This window comes from Sebastes fasciatus, chromosome 14, assembly GCF_043250625.1.
Source record: "Sebastes fasciatus isolate fSebFas1 chromosome 14, fSebFas1.pri, whole genome shotgun sequence".
NCBI classification, from domain to species: Eukaryota; Metazoa; Chordata; class Actinopteri; order Perciformes; family Sebastidae; genus Sebastes; species Sebastes fasciatus.
In genome coordinates, this window is record NC_133808.1 from 15,591,908 (window position 1) to 15,613,111 (window position 21,204).

At 41.0% G+C, this 21,204-nt stretch overlaps 1 protein-coding gene across 2 annotated transcripts in view; it reads right to left on the reverse strand.

Moving 5' to 3' along the window:
* Positions 1 to 405: 405 nt before the first annotated feature.
* The window catches only part of LOC141782622 (ATP-binding cassette sub-family C member 4-like), a 45,884-nt gene continuing 25,085 nt past the window's right edge, over positions 406 to 21,204 (reverse strand). Inside the window, exons 21-31 of one of the 2 annotated variants that reach the window (XM_074659191.1) lie at positions 20,858 to 21,008; positions 19,529 to 19,648; positions 19,267 to 19,377; positions 19,075 to 19,175; positions 15,586 to 15,777; positions 9,448 to 9,603; positions 6,488 to 6,577; positions 5,856 to 6,028; positions 4,175 to 4,280; positions 2,240 to 2,374; positions 406 to 905 (exon numbers count right to left, since the gene is read on the reverse strand). In XM_074659191.1, the coding sequence (XP_074515292.1) occupies positions 828 to 905; positions 2,240 to 2,374; positions 4,175 to 4,280; positions 5,856 to 6,028; positions 6,488 to 6,577; positions 9,448 to 9,603; positions 15,586 to 15,777; positions 19,075 to 19,175; positions 19,267 to 19,377; positions 19,529 to 19,648; positions 20,858 to 21,008 (1,413 nt within the window). In that variant the 3' untranslated portion in view covers positions 406 to 827. Of the gene's footprint in view, positions 1,738 to 2,239; positions 2,375 to 4,174; positions 4,281 to 5,855; positions 6,029 to 6,487; positions 6,578 to 9,447; positions 9,604 to 15,585; positions 15,778 to 19,074; positions 19,176 to 19,266; positions 19,378 to 19,528; positions 19,649 to 20,857; positions 21,009 to 21,204 lie in introns of both variants that reach the window. The other variant, XM_074659190.1, reaches the window with a different exon arrangement.

Genomic DNA, 21,204 nt, shown 5'->3' on the forward strand with positions numbered 1-21,204 from the left:
AGTGATTTGGAGGTTGAATATCATCGACCGGTCAAAGCTTCGAAGCTTCGAAGCATTCGGGTCAGCCCTAATAGGCATACTAAATTTCATATTATTGCCAAAGTCAGTGCTATGCTTTTAAAGCAACAACAACCCATTTATCAAAAGAGTAAAGAGAGAAAGTTAATTTTGCAGAGGTAATAAACTTCTGTCCCACGTTTCCTGGTGTTAGTCATCATCATTGCAAGTACATGACATTTAAACTTTACTGTTGTTTCCTGACAAGAGCTGAGGTAGACATAAAACCACTATCGTCAAAGTGCTGGCTGACTACTTAATTAAAACAGTGCAATTACAAAAAAAAATCCATAGTCTGATTAAGGCACAATAATTACTGAAAACAAGGCTGTCTCCTCTCAGGTTCTCTTTGTTTTTTTTTCAAGCATTTTCCGAATAATAAAAAGACCTCAGTCCTACCAAACAATGTTTGCCTTATGAGAATAATTTACGCCACCAATAATTTATTGCACCAGGATAAACACATCCAATATCTGCACTCTTTTGAGCACAAGTGCAGGATTGAAGCTACCCAAGAGGCCAGAACACACATACATAAACATAGCAGGGTGTAATCAATAAACAGCCATGCAGTAATATGCTGTCAATAAAGGCACACCCTGCCTCGTGCCTCTTTTCTGTTCCACACCAAAGGACTACGCCAATCTAATGCAGCACATACTACACTGCTGGGAGTCTAAAGACATTTTAATACACAGGAAGGAATCTATTTGGTAAAAGATTTGGTCAGTGATGGCGAGCACGAAGGGCCACAGCGACTCTCCAAGCTGTCAAAGAGACGTCTCGAAGATGACACAGATGTCCTTGGCACAGCGCACGTCTGTCACTCGCTTTTTGTTCATGTAAACCTGGAAGTGCATCAGGGGGAAGCAGTGTCACAGAACACAAGCACACAGTCCAATCTAAGCTACGATCTGCTAAGGCGCGATTCATGACAGATCCAGTCGGAGCAGGGTGAAGGGATTTGTCAGCCGCTGAAGCATGCAAAAGTGGCTTATTTAGCCCTGTGAAATTCACGAGGAAAATTTGGGGAGTTTCATTTGAGTTGATTTTTGCTTACAAAAATGCTTGATATCTTAGTACAAAGAGGCGCTGACAGACCGACGATTTCAATAACAGAAAGTTTGAGAAAAAGAGGCAACACAGGTGAAAACAGGTTGGCCTCAGCATGAGATATAACGTCTACTCTGGGATTCTTTTTCCAAAAGGAGCTAGAGGTTGATATCAGATTATTGAATGTATTTAAACCTTGACTGACAACTATAGAAACTTGACACACAACATGTGGACCATCTCAGTATTTAATAAGTGGCGCTAGACAGTTATGGATGCCGCAGTAATCTGATCTAAGCGGAGCACCCTACAATAAAGAAAGGAAAACGTAAGGGCTTGAACAATGTCACTACCAATCCGCCAGTGTGCAGGGTAAGACGATACCAAATAATACCACAGTGTGCTGAGTCTTTGAAATCAGTATTTTACTCATTTCACTCCTCTGGCTGAGGAGATACAGTTCCGCTGATAAATTTGTGCGAGGGACAGAGAGAAAATGAAATGATGCCTACTTTTTCTTATTTCACAAAGACCTGTTTGAAGTTGCAATATGGTATCTGTAGTCCCAGACAGATGCACATAAAATGGAATTGAACAATGAATAGCCGGCTCTTATCTGTTCAGTGTCTGAAGGGGAAATACATCACAAATGAATTTCACAGGGAAAAAATATGGACATTCTCTATTACAGTAATCCCCATAGAAAGTTTATCCCAAATCGCGATGAAGTTAAACCCAATATTTCCAAATAGATATAGCGCAAAGAAAGCTGCTTTTCTAGAATCATCTCTAAAATGATCTCAAAATTACATTATGAGAAAAAAAAGATTATACGGAGGGTTTCTTTGATAAAATCAGAGGATGTAAATCTGCAATCTACAAAGGGGACAATTTCTCACTTGAAATTAATGTTATGGACTTGCAATGCTTCAAGTAGGCACTTTAAATTAAAATGGTAATCAAGTGTATTTGCATTGTCAGGGTAATGCACATCTTCTCTTGCTTAAATGTATCATTTTGGAGGTGAGCAATGAAGTCTGGAGTTAAAGGGAGAGTCTGGGATTAGTGTGCCACGGCTGGACTCTATTTAGTGACAGCCCAGTCCTGGGACAAAGGTGGGTGTGGTTACCTGTTTGGCTGCGTGCAGCAGTGAGGCGGCCTCGGCTCTGCCTGTCTGTTGGACCATCTGGTGAAAGAGCCCTTCCTGGTTCTGGAGCAGCACATATGGCTCGTCATACTCCCGGATCCTGCCGGCATCCAGAACCTGCAATCACACATACAATGCTGGGTGTGAGTGCGTGTCGCATCCTGTATACTTTACTTTGGGGAAAACTGACATTTCAGCTGTTTCGCTGCTGAGTGATGCATGCAGACGGTGCAAGATGAATGGGGAAACAGTAGTTCTGTGCACATAGGAACCATCCATTTCATGTGACTCATGCAACGGCAAACACAGGGGCCAGGGACAATGAGCGCAGCCTGTAAGCAGAGTGAAAGTCTAGTACGCTGACTCTGACAGACTGAAGATCAGCGATTTATCCATGTATTTACCCTGGCATTTCAGAGGCTCAGGGGTGGTCCTCAGTCAAATCCAACAATCACACCTTGAAGACACTCGAGAAAATTACCATCATTTCTGTGTCATCACACGCCGTATAAACCACACAAAGAATAGTGCCAATTCAAGCAGTTTGGAAAAGACTACAATTATATCACAGACAAATTTTAACAAGCTCCATCCCCTCACGGCAATAATGAGCAGTTTGTTATCGCTAAAGCCCAGTTTCAGAGAGCGTTTAGTATGAAAGGGAGACTTCTGCAGCTGCTGTCATAATCGACAGGATACTAGGAGATGGAGTTTGTATTTTGGAAAACATTCGGCGTCTAAATATGGCACAGCTTAAGATTTTGGACAAGGCAATTCCGGTGAGCCCGAATTTAGTTCTCCCGGTGTGCGCTACAATCTGGGGGCATTTAACACGAGTGTAGGTGTGAAACAGTACCCCGCTGTGCCATATTTGGCTTTTCTCAGCAACCCTCTCAGTGACCGAGCAGCCACCAGGTCGTGCCCCGCCCTCCGTAGACGCTTAACAAATGCTGCCACAAATGGCACTAATTGGCACCTCTGCAGGCAGTAGCAGGAAAGGGCCAAAGATCAAGTGGCCCGAGAGCAGGCTCAATGAGAGGGAATGCTGTGAGGGAGAAATCAGCCCAGCTGCTGCAGAATAGAGCAAGTGAATTAAAAAACTCCAAAGATTGTGCAGTGGGCTCCTTGCTAAGAAAGGAAGAGGTGTTTGTTGGCTCTGAATCTCAGGTGTGTTTTTACATACGGCAGTGGGAGTGAATATGAGGCTCATGCTTCTGTGGGCTACTTCCCTTTAAACCAAATATTCCGTACACAACGGGAGCTCAAGTTATTATCGTGGATAAGAGAGAAGTTTGAGAAGGGATATCACCAAATGTTAGGACTAAAAGCACTGCACTTCGAGCTGCTTATTTGTGGTTTACGCCTCGTTTCCACATAGCTCTGTGTACATATGCGAGTCAACCGAAGTTCATTCATTCCTATGGGAACCTCCATGATCTTCGATGTGTTTACGAAAATCCTCATTTAGTTCATTTTCAGTCTGTAATTTGCCTCGAGTACGTTGAAAAAATTTAACTTTTGCAGCAGATAACAAACAGATAATTAATTAAACTGATTGAATACAGCTCTTTTTATACATTTTGTGTCTAAGTGAAGTGTTTGACAGCATATTTAACAGTTTTGTGAACTATTTTGTTAAAAGATGTATGAACCACTATATGCATTCTGTTACACAGCTAGCATGATACCAATGTTAGCTAAATATGCCATCAAACTTCTCACTTGTAAACACTAGAGGGCGTAATCCTTGTACGCTAAACAGATTTACGGATTTACAAAAACAAAACTGTGTGAAAACAAGGAGTTAACCCCATTTTTTCTGTGTTTCCTAATAACTGGTTACAGAAGTGAGTGGTCTCATTTAAAATACTGACTTGCAGTGCTGGACAATGGAAATGTACTGTGTTGTTTACTTACCAGTATTCTGTCACAGTCAATGATAGTGTTGAGCCTGTGAGCGATGGTGAGGACGGTACACTCTTGAAACTTGTCCCGGATAGTCTGCTGGATGAGGCTGTCAGTTCTAAAGGAGCAGGGAACACAACACCTCAGCACAAAAAACTCTCTTCCTATAGACCCTTGGGCAGGGATTTTTACTTAACACTGAACAATGGCCCATCAGCGGCGAGGTATGTGCAGTAGTAGGCATAACAAAACAAAGGAGAGCAGAGGTCCCTATGTTAACAGTATGCTCAGTTTATTTAGACGTTTTACTTTCTCATTTGATTCCATACCAATTCCAAATCATATTTTGTTTTAAAGAAGTTATACTAACAGTATAATTGTTTACTTTGGTATTATTGGGGATGTCACAATACCAGAAATTTAGTAGTCGATACTAATACCAGTGAAATTCCACTATTCTCAATACTAATTCAATACCATGGTAAGAAACAAAAGTAAAACAATAAATCCCATGTATTTCAACATACACTCCTTTTTTATTGTTTGCATACTGGTTTTTGTTAGGAGGTCAAACAGGTCATAATTCCCTCTCTATTATCTATTTTATATTGCTGTGAAAACATCTCCTTCAAACAACTGGATCTATTCAAGTTTCTCACCAAAACTACATTTTACAATATTACATTTGAACACATCATGATAACGTGAGAATTTACCTTCACCCAATACTCCTAAACTTTTTACTGAATAGAGCCTGAACGCATCATGATGTAAATCGATTGGTATGGAGCTAACAGCTAGGGCTGCACGATTATGGCCAAAATGCTAATCACGATTATTTTGATCGGTATTGAGATCACGATTATTTATCACGATTATTCATAGGTTTTAGGGACAGAATATTTTTAATGCAAATTCACATTTAAATAAACAGAGCGCTGTCTTCACTTCAATGTTGTGCTACATTTCAACCGTCAAAAACTCTAAATGTTATTAGTGGTTATAGGTATAAAAACACACAATTCAAATGATTAGGAAATAAATGATTTTATTTTTATTGATAAAAAATCTTGTAATTAGTAGTTCTAATTATATATTAGAAGCTGCTTAGAGCTAGTGTTAGGAAGTTCAACAGGTCATAATTCCCTCTTTATTATCTATTTTATATTGCTGTGAAAACAAAAAAACAATGGTGAGTTTACTGCGTCCCAAACACATTTTTTTATGGTCCCCGGGATGACGAGACGATGTTAGTTTTGAGCCCTGAGGGTATCTACGCTACCTGCGGTACTGTAGAAAAACAAGTACCATCACATTTTCAGGATTTTGGATCGACTTTGAGTATTGGCTCTTGTGACATCCCTTGGTATTATTAGTTTTCTATTATTTATTGGCTGTTTACAACAGTGAGGCTCTGATCAGTCCGCCCCTGTGATCAATCCACTCCTGTGTGTAGTAGAGATATAATCCTTTTACATACTCGGTTTCACTAGTATGTGCTATTGATTCATTTACAGAATTGCTTGAACAGAAGTCTTGTTTTAAGAATAATTTTGATTTGTATAACAATAGTGGTGCTTGAGTTTTATTAAATCCATCTGGAGTAGCACTAGTTCACAGTCAACAAGGTACATGTTGAGAGGACTGACATTGATGTAAAATGTTTTACTTGTAGACTCAAGTGTCCTCTGACCTTGGGTCCACATTGGCTGTGGCCTCATCAATGATGAGGATGCGGTTTTTCCGGAGGATGGCCCTGGCCAGACACACCAGTTGCCTCTGGCCCACGCTGAAGTTGGAGCCGGACTCAGTCAGCACCGTCTCCAGCTTATTGGGCAGGTCCTCCACCACGGCCTTCATCTGCACCTGCAGAGAGGGAGAGCAGAGCCCCAACCCTTCATTACCCCTTCATAAAGGCTTCCTGTGGGGATGTCTTTAAAGAGCTATCCAAACACACCCATTAACCGCCTGGCACAATGCAGGGCCAGGTCTACTGATGACCTTGGCCAGTGCTCTCTTGTGGCCAGCCTCTAGCTTTAATCCAGGCCACCAAACCCATTCAGAGGCAGGACCAGGAGCTGAAGCCCTTCACTGTGGGGGGAGCCTTCATCCTGGTTGGCCTGACTGCCCAAACACATCTCCCCCAGCACTTTCAATGGTTCCCAGTTACAAGCCGCACATTGAGCTGGGCCCCATGGCCCTAATGGGATTTCCCCCCATGACTTGTGGCGAGCAGGGAGGCTGAATGGCAGCATTGTACAGGGGGACAGAGGGATCCCCCCCTGGGCCGGCGAGGGGGAATCATTCAGAGCCACGCTGGAGTACCTCTTGGAGTGCATTCCACAGGTCCTCATCTGTGTGCTGCCTGAAAGGGTCCAGATTCTTCCTCATGGTGCCCGTGAAGAGAACTGGGTCCTGTGGATAGATGGATATAGAAAGAGAAGGCCGTGCCCAGTTAAGATAATGACAAGGGGGAAGATGTATGAAAGGGTTAAGACAAGCTTTATAGAGCGCCGCTAGGCAATGTTTGAGGGAAGATGTTCACAAAGGGTTTGCTCCACTCAGGAGCTCCATTCAATGCTCTGGCCAACTTTGCTTCAATAAGTTGATCTTTTTACTTGGAAAACCAGTGCTTGTGCACTGGTGTTGGTGGATAATAACTGTGTGACATTGTCTGAATATATAATATGGTGCCATCTAGTCACTGTTACCGTACAAAGACTTGCATACAGTAGCTGTATTAGAAACGATAATCTCAAAAAGGCCCGCAAAAGTAACAGCTTCACTTTGTCAAACGCACAAGCATTTGTAAACGAGGGTTTATATCACATCACCCTCATGAAAGGACGGCCTCAGATCTCAGACAGCTCGGATGTCCAAGATATGTATTTATGGTGAGCCACACACCTGTATCAAGGCTCAGCCGCACAGCCATCTTTAAAGAGAGTAAATAAAGCTCTTTATTACAGTGCCGATGGACGAGCCCACAAGTCCACAGGCACGGCTCCAACACGCCACTCTGTTCGTGGTAAACCTGATAAACAGGAGCAAGGCGGCAACTCCTCGTGTCAGGTCAGATAGTTATTCATAAATCCTGCTCCAGTGTTGGAGTGATTTACCAAACACTCGCTGGGACTCTCCCAGGTCGTCATACAGAGACCATACTGCCTCTTATGGTACAGAGCTGCTGTAGATAAGCTTTTCATATGGCGTTATCAGTGAACATATACAGCTGCGTTTTCCTTTGAAACATAACACTGAATTTATGGCACTTAATGGTTATAATGACCATTTGAAAAAAGCTTTAATGAGAAGTCTATCGCAGCATTGAGGTGACTCAGAGCAGTGAGCAATAACAGGAACTGATTGACTTCAACTGTATCCTCATCACAGTTAAAGCCATGTGATAACTCCAGTTTACTCGAGATATGAATCTAACCTCAAATCAAGATAGGGATTGTCCACCTGGCAACTGTGAGATTAGACCAGGAGAAGTAAAGTACACAATGGGTCTAAAAGGCTGAGTGACCTGCGTTAAGGTTACAGTACTTCTAGTGTGAATGTGACTCGCTAAACTACGCCTTCATCGCTGCTCTCTTTACAGGTCAGCTTCACAGCCAGAGCTGTGACAGAAGCATAAACTCAGGTATGCAGGCACACAGATTTATGCAGTGTACACACACCCCCTCAAATACATGTCTCAACAAACATGTAGGTCAGAAGACTCAGGACTAACCGCTCAATTTTCATCCAGAAAAAGTAAAGCTTTCAGGACCTCATCCCTGCATACCTGTGCCTTATAGAAAATGTTACACCTCTTTACTTCCAATGAGCTTTTCCTTCTGTCACCAAAACGCCGCCTTGTCATAAAGCCAACTGAAGTCCCAATTCAAACTAGTTTTGTGACACACGTTAATTGAGGATTCAATGTTGGGTCGGAAAAACTGCTTTCAAGCACAGCTTTCCATACACCGATTATGTGCTCCACCAATTCTAAGCCCTGTGTTTGCCACAAAAATCATTTTTACTAAGTCGTTCCTGAGAATTCAATAGAAATTGAAATGGATCCTTTTTTTAATGCCATATGCTAATAAAAGCTTATCATAATCAAATCTGTGGGACGGCAAATAATGAAACTTCTCACTGGCAATGTATAGTATACATATCTCACTCCCACATGAAAAGGTAAGGCAACTAGCAATTTATATCAAGATATTTTTTCCACTTGAACGGCTGACTGAATATCACTTTATCTCTGACGTCTCGCAGGAGAATAAAAAGGCTTTCAGATGGATTTGTGTAAATCCAAGAGACTTCTGTCTAGTTAAGTTTGTAAAACTAAGAGCATGATACAGAGAAACTCTACTGGTAAGACTTCATATATCATGAAAATGCACATCCAGTATGTGATACAGATGGGCGTTGCAGTTAAAGTTCTGACTCGTAACCTGCCACTTTGTGCAAGTCTCTCCCAGGAGAGACAGTAAGAGTAAACAAAATCACATCAAACACACATCACATCCATCTCTAAACTAGTTTGGACTAGGAAGTAAAACTTTATCTGAAGTAGTAGCAATGCCAGAAACCTATCAAATCCACAGAAAAGCATTAATGAAACTGTTTTTGGGCATCTTGGCTGCACCCTAGAAATGTTTGAGACTTGGGCTAAGTGACGGTGTACAAGGGGACTCTGACTGTGAGGATGGGGGAGACTTCTTCTAAGCAGCTTTCCCATGTTTGGGGGGTATAGGGCTAATCCTCTGTCAGGGATGGGGAACTGCTCTCTTCACAGTACAGGCCGTGGGAGTCTTCTCCCCTCCCTCCACTCTGCTGACACTCACCCGCAGGCTGGCATTTTCTTAATGCCGTATCAGTTTCAACAAGCGGAAATAAAGTTAAACTGTCTCAAGGCATCCGTTTGTCTCACTTTCAGAAATCCCCTGAGAGACGACTGTAAATTTCCTCACTTGTTTTGGCTTTTTAAAAGCCAGGCGTATAAAAAAAAAAGGGGGCCAAAGCATGAAGGTGTCTGTTACCAGTGTTCACCTGACATTTCTCAATCGGGAGGAATTAAAGGAAGTACAGAAGAATTCAAAGCAAAAGTCCAGCAGTGTTAGAAAAGGACAAAGACGTTAAATAACAAAGTAATATAATGCTGAAAGTAGGATTTCAAATATATGATGATGTCTAATGTTTTAGATTAGATTTATCCATCGGTTACTGTATGCAGTTTCAAGTGGCAAACACACAACAGCTGAGACTGAGGGCAATTTAAAAAAGGGCACCTGTGGGATGATGGACATTTTCTGGCGCAGGGTGTGCAGACCAATCTCAGAAGTCAGAAAACCATCAATCGTTATTCGTCCCTCAGGTTCTGCCAGCCGGAACAAGGCAGCGACCAGGGAGCTTTTACCAGCACCAGTGCGTCCAACGATGCCAACCTACAGTGGAGAAATGAGAACTAGTTTTAAATCTGTAAAAACATTCCACATAATCACAAAAAAAAGGAAATATGATCATGCTCCATCGGACTATTAATCATACTTGTGCTTATTGTGTCCTGTCACAGCGGGAACATGCCATTAGCTAAGTACTTGTATCACTTGTATCATGTGGAGATTGATGGAAAACATTATAGTCTACGACAAGCTGGTATAACAAATCACGTTTTTGACAGTAGTCACATGACTTTGGCAGATGGTGAAGAAAATGCTGGATTTTTAATGAATGTTTTAAGCCTCTGTTGAACATTTATTAGTCACGTTTCAAAACTAAACATATTCTTGTATCTTGGTTGTATCATATAAGTGTATTTACATGGCATCTGGTGAACTCATCAACTGTATCATTTTGTTTTGGACCTTTTGCATGTTCAGGATTCAAGCAGCTATTTTAAAGTGTGCTACATTCTATAAAAGTGCTCATTTCATAGTCCCAACAGTTTCACGCATTGCATATGCCAACGTCTGTAGGTTGGGAATTTGTAGTTACTCATTATAACTCCAGTTCTATGATAACAGGTGAAGCCATTAAACAAGGCTCTTTAAGCTTTATAGGCTTAACCACCCATCTTTTTGTATCTGTGTATTTCATGAACTGTACGAGCCACCCAATCAGGCAGTAAGACAAAGGCTGTGTTCAGACTGACAGTAGCTCTGCAGTAAAAATGCAGCCCTCTCATTCTTTTGAATGAGGTCTGAACTCGATTCAACTATTGCTGCAATGCGACGTCATCCAGCAAGATGCTGTGTTGGTCGAACACAACCCTGCAAGCGCACATTCCTGGTAGATTACTTTGTACTGTGAACGACGTATCTCTACAGTTTACGAAATCGTTGTGACAAAAGACAAATTTGTTGCCACCATGTAGGGCTGTCCCATATACCATTTTTTGGGCTTCGAAGCTTTGGTGAGGAATATTAGAAGGTATTAGAAGCTTTGCAGCGTGGCGCAGCACGGCGCAGCATGTTTCTCTGTCCGTCTGTCTCCATCACCCACGTTTCAGTGCCCGGGACAGCGCCGCTGATGCACTTTTGTACACACATGCACCTCTACATACACAGCGATATCTGTTTGAGAATAACTGAATAATATATGAATAATGAATAACACTGTGGGATTACTCCTTATTTCATGGGTTATTTGGGGATTTATACTTTATTATTACACATATACAGTGTATATATAAAAATGAAGCATTCAAATACAGATTTGGAGGTCAAATTTGGAGGTTACCATGGCAACGGATGCAGCTTCAAATCTTCGAAGCATTCGGGTCGGCCCTACCACTGTGATAACTTTCCAGAATCCTGTCTGTGAATATTATAAACCACTGTGCAGCTTTTTTTTGGCATCTGAGAAGCTTTCAAATTCAGAAATCTGTTACTTCCTGGATTGGATTTCATGTCTCACCGATACCTGAAGCAATACACCCACACCAGCACGCACCAGCACGCACCAACCCCCACCAACGCAGCCCTTTGCGTTGTTTTAATGCAAGGCTGATTTTGGTCTGATCACACACTAGGAGTCTACTGCCACTCTAGCAGCTCTGTGAGGCTGTATAGGTATAGCAGGGCTTTGAGCTAAATGCTAATGTCAGCATGCTAACATGGTCACTATGACAACATTAACAGGCTGATATTTACTTGATATATTGTTTATCATCTTAAAAAGGTACAGTGTGTAGGATTTGGCAGCATCTAGTGGTGTGACCAAATGAGTACCCCTCCACTCACTCCTTCCTTTGCAAGACTGCGGTAACGTGAGCCACCGGGTGCAAAACCGTGGTAACGCTGTTTGCCTCGCTTAGAGGTCATCATACCATAAGAACACAACTTAAGGAGCAATGGAAGTCAGACGGCAGCTGGTTGTACCACAGTTTTGCCCTGCGTTTTTTTTTTCAAAAGCGTGCCGGAGAATTACGGTGGCCTTCAGGTAACGTAATATTTGCAAAAGGCTCTCTCTGGAGCCAGTGTTTGGTTTGTCCGTTCTGGGCTACTGTAGAAACATGGTGGTCAACATGGTGGACTCGTGAAAAAGACCCGCTCCCATTGTAGATATGAAGGACTCATTCTAAGCTAACGAAAACACAATTCTTAGTTTCATGTGATTATACACTAATGGAAACATAGCTATGAATATTGAATTCCATTTCTGCTAATAGATCCCCAGAAATGTTACACACTGTTCCTTTAAACTGTCTTATTTTTGTTATTTATTGAAATATTTGTAATGGAAATAATTAATTTTTCAATGAGGCTTCAGGAAACAAAATTTTAGGACATTTGGAAGGAGTGGAAAAAGTATATTTCCCCAAAACGCCCTTCTTTTGTTTAATTTTTCTTCTTTTTTCTAAATGTAATTTTTTTTTTATTATTTATTTGATCTTATTTCACATGAAAAGCACACCACCATGTTCTATTTGTGTGTTCTATAATTTCATTGTAAAAAGTGGAAAAGTTGGTTCACTTCATATTTGTATATAATTAAGTATGTTTATGTAAATGTCTGAGTAAAACCAAATAAAGAAAAAAGAAAATGAAAAACAAATAAATAAATAAAATTAAAAAAAAAAAAAAATAATAATAATAAACTGTCTTATTTTAGCATGTTAGCAAGCTAATATTTGCCAATTTGCCCTTCACACAAATTACTGGTATTTGGTCATAAATCAAGTATCGATTGGACAAATTCAAATTTTGACCTAATAATAGTACTAGGAAAAAAAAGTCTGTCTAGTGGGAAAGTAGGGTCACCCTTCCATTACTGTGGTGTGAATACCTGCAGGTCTAGCCAGTGCCTCCACTGCAAGTCTGTTGCACGCATTACCAAATCATGCCATGTATACATCCACCTAAAATAGACCCTCACAGAATATGACCAGTCTAGATCAAACTGCTCAGTGTTTTTGGCTGAATGCTGAGCATACCCCACGGCATCATAAGGCAAATCATATTCCTTATTCCACTGAACTGGGCTGCTGATGCCACACGCTGCTGCCTGCCAACACATAGGCTTGTTATATGCCATTAGCCAATGGACAACCTTTTGCTTTACTCCCCATTTAGGTGGAGGATAGGAAGGATCAGCTGAATGATCCAGGATCTCATCGAACTCTAATATTGTTAGATTTACAGAATGGGGTTTTGTCTAAATGCGGCACCACTTAGATCTCGCTCTATAAGCGCAACACTTGAGTGTACTGAAAGAACACAATACCTTCTTCTCTGAGCCAAGGTAAAAGCAAACAGTAAAGCTATCTAAATTGACAACAAACAGAGAGAGCTGTGCAGTGGGCTGAAACGGTCCCAATAAAAAGGGCCTCAAGAATCTCACGAGGGACGCAGGAATGCACCACTGGATGCCTTTACCTGGTCCTTGTAGGAAACATTTCAGAAGAAGAAAAAAATCTTTCCCCAAAACCCCCTTGTGACAAGACGATGTCACCGACACATTTACTGTGACTGTAGAATATGACAGACCTCTCCTCTGCAGAAGCTGCAGCAAAAGAGTGCACAGACATGATTGAACTGCTGACAGAATAAGCGCCCTCCTTGTAAAACAGAAATGGGGATGCATGCATTGAAAAGGCTTCACCACAGAGCCAAAACATCCTATACACACAAACCTCTCAGCACCCAGACATAGGCGTCTCACCCAGGTGGCAGCAGGGGTGAGAAAGAGGAAGTCAGGAGAAAACATTGTTGCAACCACTGTGACTCAAAGATGGAGCTGCTGAATAGGAGCTACATACATTGGGTCATCTTTTCCCAGCAGATGTCACCTCATTCTGTGCTAGAGTCAACAAGCAGGTTCACTGTCTAAACTCCTACTTGTATTCAGTCTGTAGGAGCTATTTATTTGTTGTTAGTATTTAGTTTTGTTTTACTAATAATAAGTAGTATTGTTTGATTTATTATTCTAGAGGTTTACTTTTTTGATAGTGTTTTCTTTCACTAGATATTTGTTTAATTATTTTCTTGTTTAGTAGCCTATATTCAGTTAGTATTTTGTTTTCTTTTTCGTATGAATTGGGTAAAACTGTGAGCACCCGTGGTTATATACAGTAGGTAGGTAGGAAGGTATAAGACCAGCATGCACCTGGGTGGGCTTGTGATTTTTTACCAGCACAAGAGAGGCAGGGACATCCATGTTTTCTTTGTGCTTCGTTTGATTGCTTCTTTGGGATAAATAAACCATCAAAAACACATACATTTTGCATGGACAATGGACTCTTTTGCCTGCGTAAACTACACACCCATGGTGCGACAGTGGCCCTTTGATTTAAACTTGATTTTGATTTTTGCGACAAATTGGCCACTATACTGTCTGTTGTGTTTTTTCCCTGACTGTAAAGCTCTTTGTATCTTTGTTTTGAAAAGTACTAAACAAAGAAATATTCTCGGCTGTAAGTAACCACTTTGCTCTCTCATAACCTGATGCCCAAGGCTGGAGGAGGAACGGGTCTTGTATATCATAATATGAATTTCAACTGGGCTTGCACTGGTTTCTCTCATGTCACAGGGATGATGTCGGGTCACTTCTGCCCTTTTGTAGGACAACCCACCATGGATCTTTGATGCCCTATTCCTAACTGACTAACCCTTTACATGCACATATTTAGTGTGTGGATAATAATAAAGAACTGATCCATACTCAAATGAGCTATAGACCCTTTTCACGGCAGACATGTTGACTAGCAGAAAGAGCTCCATTCCATTACGTGTCCCAGTAAGCTGTGAGTGAACATGTACAATATCAATAGTAACTACTTGGTTAAGGATAGGCAAAGACTGTTTCAATGCTTAAGAGGAAGAAGGAATGAAGATTGACTGCTAGGAGGAGACAAGGAGAACCCAGAGGCTTTGTATACCTGTCCATCCACCTCAAGCTGCACTATAAGAAGGCCACAGTAATTCCTGTTTGGCCATGAATGTAATGGTCATTTAAGCTATTTGAACAAATTATCAATTAATGCTTGTTTTTATCAAAAGAAACCGTCTCATAATGCATTTGAAACTGTTCAGCATGGACCGGTCACACTTTGTTTGGCCTTCAATAATCAAACTATAAGAGACAAAAAAACTTTTGACGTGTTACCTTTTCATCTTATTTCAGACAAGCACTTAAGAATGTCAAAGTTCACTTATAAAACCATACTGCGCAGTTACATTTTAATAAAATGTAAGAGCAAGGACTGTGCACCATTGATCTTGGAGATGAATAATATGCCCTTACTAAGCTATTTCTCTGTAAACAATGGGAGGTCAACTGTGGCGTGACAGTGAATGTTCCGTTTTTATATGATTATGTACACTGTGCGACTGCAGCGAGGGTCAGAGTGAATGGATCTTGTACTGTAGGTGCAGGTTTCCTTGTGAAAGGGTGTCGGGGGAACTGTCAGGATGCACAAAGCCTTTCACCCCCATGGCATGTGGCAGAGATCCCTCCCATGGGCTGTCAGAGCCAGGGCCTCTACACTTATCAACCCATCCATTGTGAAATCAGCCGCCCTGGCCAACCATAGCCATGCAAAATACACCCCCTGCATTAAACACAATTTCAATCATCCTCAACCATCTCCCTCTGCTTCCCTCTCTCTCCACCCTCGCCCCTCTCCCTCGGCCTCTCCTCTCTCATAGTGAATAAACAGTTGTCACCGTCAGGTAACTCAAAATGCAAATTGGGAACAAATGGATCCACTTGAACAGTCTTAATTACATGATATGTATTCCATGAATCACAAATGGTATAGTCCTGAAGATTCAGCAGCACAATATGGTGTCCCTTTAATAATTGATTTGAAAATAATGCCACATAAAAAAGAATCACATCACGCCTTCTACACTAGCTGCATATCAACCCAGGTCATGGGCTGTGCACACCAGTAGGCAAGCACAGGTGGGAATAAAGACAAGCACCTTTTCTCTGGATGCGAAGACGACAGTCAGGTTCTTTAGGACCAAACGCTCACTGGCACTGTAGGAGAAGTTGACTCTGTCAAAGGTGATGGACCCTGCCTTGGGCCAATCATGCGGAGGCTGTTTGTCCGTCTCCCAGGGTGCTTCACTCTCCAGCTCTGCATACTCAACCACTCTCTCCACTGATGTCATCTACAAAAAAATAAGACATAATAGATAATAACACAATACTAATGTTGTGAAGACAGATTTCTGATTTATAAATGTTGCTCTTTTCATCACTTGAAACAATTAAAAGTAGTACTTCAGCTTCAGTAAACATGACAACACGTCCTACTAGTATTTCCAATATGACCATCTCAAAGAGAATCATTTTTAACAAGTAGATTTGTGTTTTATAGGAGTACTCCAGTAATTTAGTATTGCACTTCCAGGGGGACTACAGACAGATTTAAAAAAAGAACTGAAGCAGCAGAGACTGAGATATGTTGACTTTTAGTCTCTAGAAAAAACACTGGATCCTACATTTTACACAATGCAACACAATAGTGTCTTTCACTTATGCTGCATTCCATTTGAACTGGGAAGTCATCATTTCCCGGGTTCCCAGTCGATAATTTTAACCAGAACACACCCTGAATTGGGACTCGGAAAGCCGGACGATCCTCACTAATCCCGACCTCAAAATCCAAGGTGGCTGCTCCGCGCATCAACAGTAGAAAAGCTGTAGTAATGTACTGTTTATATCACTTCCGTCCTGCTTGGGTCTCATTAAATCAGTTGAATACACAGTACTGTTCAACTTCTATCTGTCGACATGTTGCTATGGTGTTTGTGTGCACAAAATACCAGAGTACTGTATTGTTATTAACTGGTATTGCTAACAATGGCTAACCAGGGGCCTGTACTACGAAGCAAGTTCAACATTCCCAGGATATCTTCTCGTTATCTGGCTTATCTAACCCTAACAAACGAGATCCCGCTAAGCGGTCCTACGACGGTGGTTATCAACTCTGTAAATCAACCCAGACTTTCTCAATCTGGCTATGAGCGCGTTCACATGAAAGGGGTGGTGTTTGCAGCATATGACCAATCACAGACATGGACAGGTCTACTGTCAGCAGAGCAGCCCATTTTACAAACTAACGGCAGACTATAATATTAGACAAATACAAAGAATTTAAAAACACAATCCAGACTAACACAGTTGAAGCTGCCAAATGCAGGAAGGAAAGCTGGCAAAAGAAAAAAACGCTGATGTATGAATGCGTAAATTAACAGACTTATTAATTTATCGGAACACTCAAAAGTCAGATATAGTCGTCTAGATGGGGCAGTGATATTATGAAAAACTTTCAGTATATAATGGATGAATAGATTACACTTCATTATGGCCTTCAGCAATGAGACAGCGTATGAGTATTTCAGCCTTCGTTCAGCTGCGTCCCCGGCTCCGGCGGTGTGAAACGGACTTGAGAGCAGGTAAAAGAATAAATATAAAAACATAATTCAAAGCGGTAAGTACCCTCAGCATACAGCCGGCTGTCCTTCCTGCATTTTTTCAGTTTAAACTGTTTTGTTTTTAGCCTGGATTATGACTTTATCTTCTTCGAATTTGTGTATTATATCATACGATCTGCGTACCAAGCTTTTATTGGTCAGTAGGCGGTGCTTTTATACGAGTTGATCTCTTATCTGGAACATAACCTGCTCCGGAGTTACCATGGCGATATACCCCGGTAAGAAGTGAACCACTGTCGTAGGACGGAAAACCCAGGGTTGACCCTGAAGTTACCTCGCTAACCCGACATCCTGCTTTGTAGTACAAGCCTCAAGCTGGAGCAAACCCCATTACGTTTTCCGACTACTGGAATGCGGTCAACTCGGATGTGACGTCATTCACAGCTCGGACTTCCGAGGTAAATGGTGATGGCCACACCTGCTGCCACACAGCTGATTTAAATGTAGGTAACCCTCCTGCCACACCTTTGTTTTCTTAAGTTTAAACTTAACAGTTCATTTTCTCCTAATGCACATTGCACACACATCAGCAAACAGATAAATGATGATACATGGCTTTTGTTTACATGATCTACTCAATTTATTTAGTTTATTCTAGTACATGAGTTTCTATTTGCAGTGTACACATTTAATTAACTTCTGTACAGTGAGACTTTGGTTTATTTTAGATAAGTTTGCCTTTAATCATTCTAATTTCATTTTCTTTTTGAGTTACCAGCGCTGATGGTGCCGCTGTTGGTTGCTGCTGGAGAACATGTTGTCAGGCCAGAGCAAAAGATGCACCTCCTAAATCAGAGCTCTTAAATACAGGAAGTGGCCAATCAGAATGTACCAAGTGCCAGCCACATCACGGGGGGATTACTTGTTTAGAGATTTTGTTTATTTCTTTAGACTATATTAGTTTGTTGGTGCTTTTGTTAATTACTAAAATATCTATACTGATAGACTAAATGTCCTGTTTTGTTTTATTTGTAGTTTACATGGTAGTGTTTGTTTTTGTGTTATCCCTTTGTTTCAGAAATGGTCTGATCAGCTATTATTTGTTCTGTTTAGTTGACCTCTTTTATGGGCTTAGAACATAATTACATATTTTGCAGGGTTATAGATGCTAATATGTTTAAGCGCAGGCCACCAAGCCTCTAAATTTGGTAGCCAGAGTACATTTGTTGGTGCCCTAAATGTAAACTTATGTTAAAAAAAAAATACAGAAAAGGAAATTTAACACAACTTGACACAGCTGTCCTTAACTGTGACATCAACAGAATGAAAATATGTAGTTATTTATTTACATTAAATATACTCAAGTTCTTTGTTCTCACAATTCAAATGATTAGGAAATAATTGGTTGGATTTTTATGTAAATATTTGCTTTGATTAAAAAAAGAAATCTTGGCAGTAGTTTTAATTGTGTATTATAAGCTGCTTAGGGCTAGTGTTAGGAAATTAAACAGGTCATAATTCCCTCTCTAATATCTATTTAAATTGGTGTGAAAACATCTCCTTCAAACTGGATTTATTCAAATATCTCAACCAAAAACAAAAATTATATAAGATTACATTTGAAGACATCATGTTAGAATTTAGCTCAATAGTCATTTACAGCCTGAGCGCATCATAATGTAACTCAATGGAACCTTTGTTAACGTTAGCAGTTAGCTCCGTTATTTTACCAAGCAGGGCTGTGCTGCACACCGGCTGCAAACAGCTAACGCAGACTAGAAAAACATTAATACCAAACCCCCGATCACATCCATATAGATGACTCCTCATTTCAACTTCACGAATCACCAGTTCCTCGTCCATTGCAACGCTTTTTTTAGGCCATCGTGCCATGGTTAATGTCAAACCCTGTTTTGTAAATTGTTTGCTTAATTTTTGGGTAAATAAAGCCGTCTTTCATGAATGGGTTTAGTGATGTCCGCTCAAAAAATAAACTGCAGTCAAGTGTTCAAATGTAAACGTTCTCACCATGTTCTCGATCTCTGCACTCTGTCTGACGCCCCACTGGAACATGCCTGTAAGAGTCACTGCATAAGATAAAGCCAGACCCACTCCCCCCGGCTCCAGTCCTGTAATATCAGAAAAAAACAATTTGTTTCACTAAGTAAGTCTCACATGCCAATAATGTGTCACATGGTTTATCCGAAGCCCATACAGTACCATCCCTGAGGTAAAGGCAGCCAAAAGCAGTGATGGTGACAAAAATTGAGCAAATTCCATCAAGACGCACAGCGAACCAGCGAGAAGTAGTCAGGAATAAGAACCAGGCCTCTGTTGACAAACACACAGATGACATAATATATGTAATCTCTATCGCCTAATATTGCTGATATTAAAAAAATGTAACAACATTACTCTAAATGGCTTTGAATGGGTATGATAAGTTAATATCCTTAACTGAAATATAATGTTCCACTCTCACCTGAGTGAATATCTTGATATTCATCAAACATTTGCTGAAACCTCTGCTGAACTCTGAAGGCACGGATGGTGCTCAGGCCTTGGAGAGAGGAAGTAAGGTGGGAGAATACGGGACTCCGAGCTAAAAAAATATAAATACACATCACATCTGTTAGCATTTGTTCAGCTATCCATTCATTCAAAATGTATATTTCTCAACACAAATGCATTCCTGCATTGCACGAGGTGCCACTGCCTTTTTGTTACCCAATCAGACAGAGCGTTTTTTGCAGTTTACTGCATCTTTTTTTATATATATTGTTGCTAGGCAACCACCGAATGAGCGCTAACGTAAGGTTAACACAAATCCTGAACAATACACTACCTAATAGTTAATACTACAGTTTAAATGAATGAAAACTGACCTGAATTCTCGAGTACCGCACTAATACGCCTCCTGCTATTTTCGTACATTGTCCGCATTCATGTACCTCATCTCGTACCAACTATGGTTGGTAAAGTCTTGTAGCTCTGGGTATCCAGCAAAAGTCACCAAAATGAGGAAAAAATGCTAACAACATCGGGCACTTTTCCGCTTCAAGTTGAATTTTTCTTCAAAAAGAGTGTGCACCGAGCGGAAAAAACGCTCATTGAAGCGCCCGTACATGAAACCTGCCTTGGCGGAGGTCTGCACTCTCTGAGTGCACTTCTAGTTTTTAAAATGTGAACATGGTTTCAGAACAGATTTGCTTTCATGTATCTAGTCATATGAGCTAGTCATTCATAATCTACTTTAAGTTTTGAGGTTTTCTTCTCAATATATTGACTTTCAGAAGGAGCAGACAAAAAAAAACTGTGATTTGATAATCAATAGTGAAATACGTACTGCGTCATACAAACCTTCAATATGCCCCTGATGCCACAGAGTTTTGATTCAGAGAAAGGTCGCAATTGAGTGGTCTTTTGTTTCTATTTTGTTAGGCTTACAAAACCAAATACAAAACCTAAATGTTTCCTCTGGGCTTTTTAATAGAACTTTTGTTCTTTAAGATGATGGAACCTGTTGGCCAATGTGCATTTGGGCTCTCAGCCCAGAATAAAATAGATGAACTAAAGCCTGCAATGGCCTAGTCATGCCCACTTGGCATTTTTCCCATTGTATGTGATGTCATGAACTCCCGTCTCTTGAGGAAACTGCGTGTGGCCGAGCCATAGGCCACCGCCACCTTTAGCCTTTATGCTAATGACCATGGCTTTCTTCAATGGTCTATTAGCATTCCTGTGGTCTGCTTTTGTCTCTTACCACAAATGGACATCCCCACCCCACCACCCAACAAAAAATAATAGTTACTGGTAGACTCTAGGCGCTTGATGTCTCTGGAGGTTTGCAGGAAGTAGCATCGCAGAAACAGGAAGACGGCAAGTAGGGGAGCGACGGGAATAAGGATCCAGGGGATGATGACGGCAGCCACTGCAATCACTCCTATGACTTGGAGAAATACCTGGTAACAGAAAGAGAAATAGAAAGGAGCACATTAATACAAACGGTAATAGAATCAAAAGCTCCATTGCTGCTGTGTGGGCTACCACCGGGGCAGAGAGGCCTATTTCTTAAGGCTAAACAAGAGAAACTCTTTCAGTTGTATTTGTGTGAGACCATCACAGACACACAGTAAGGTAACAGCAGGTTGTGGGACT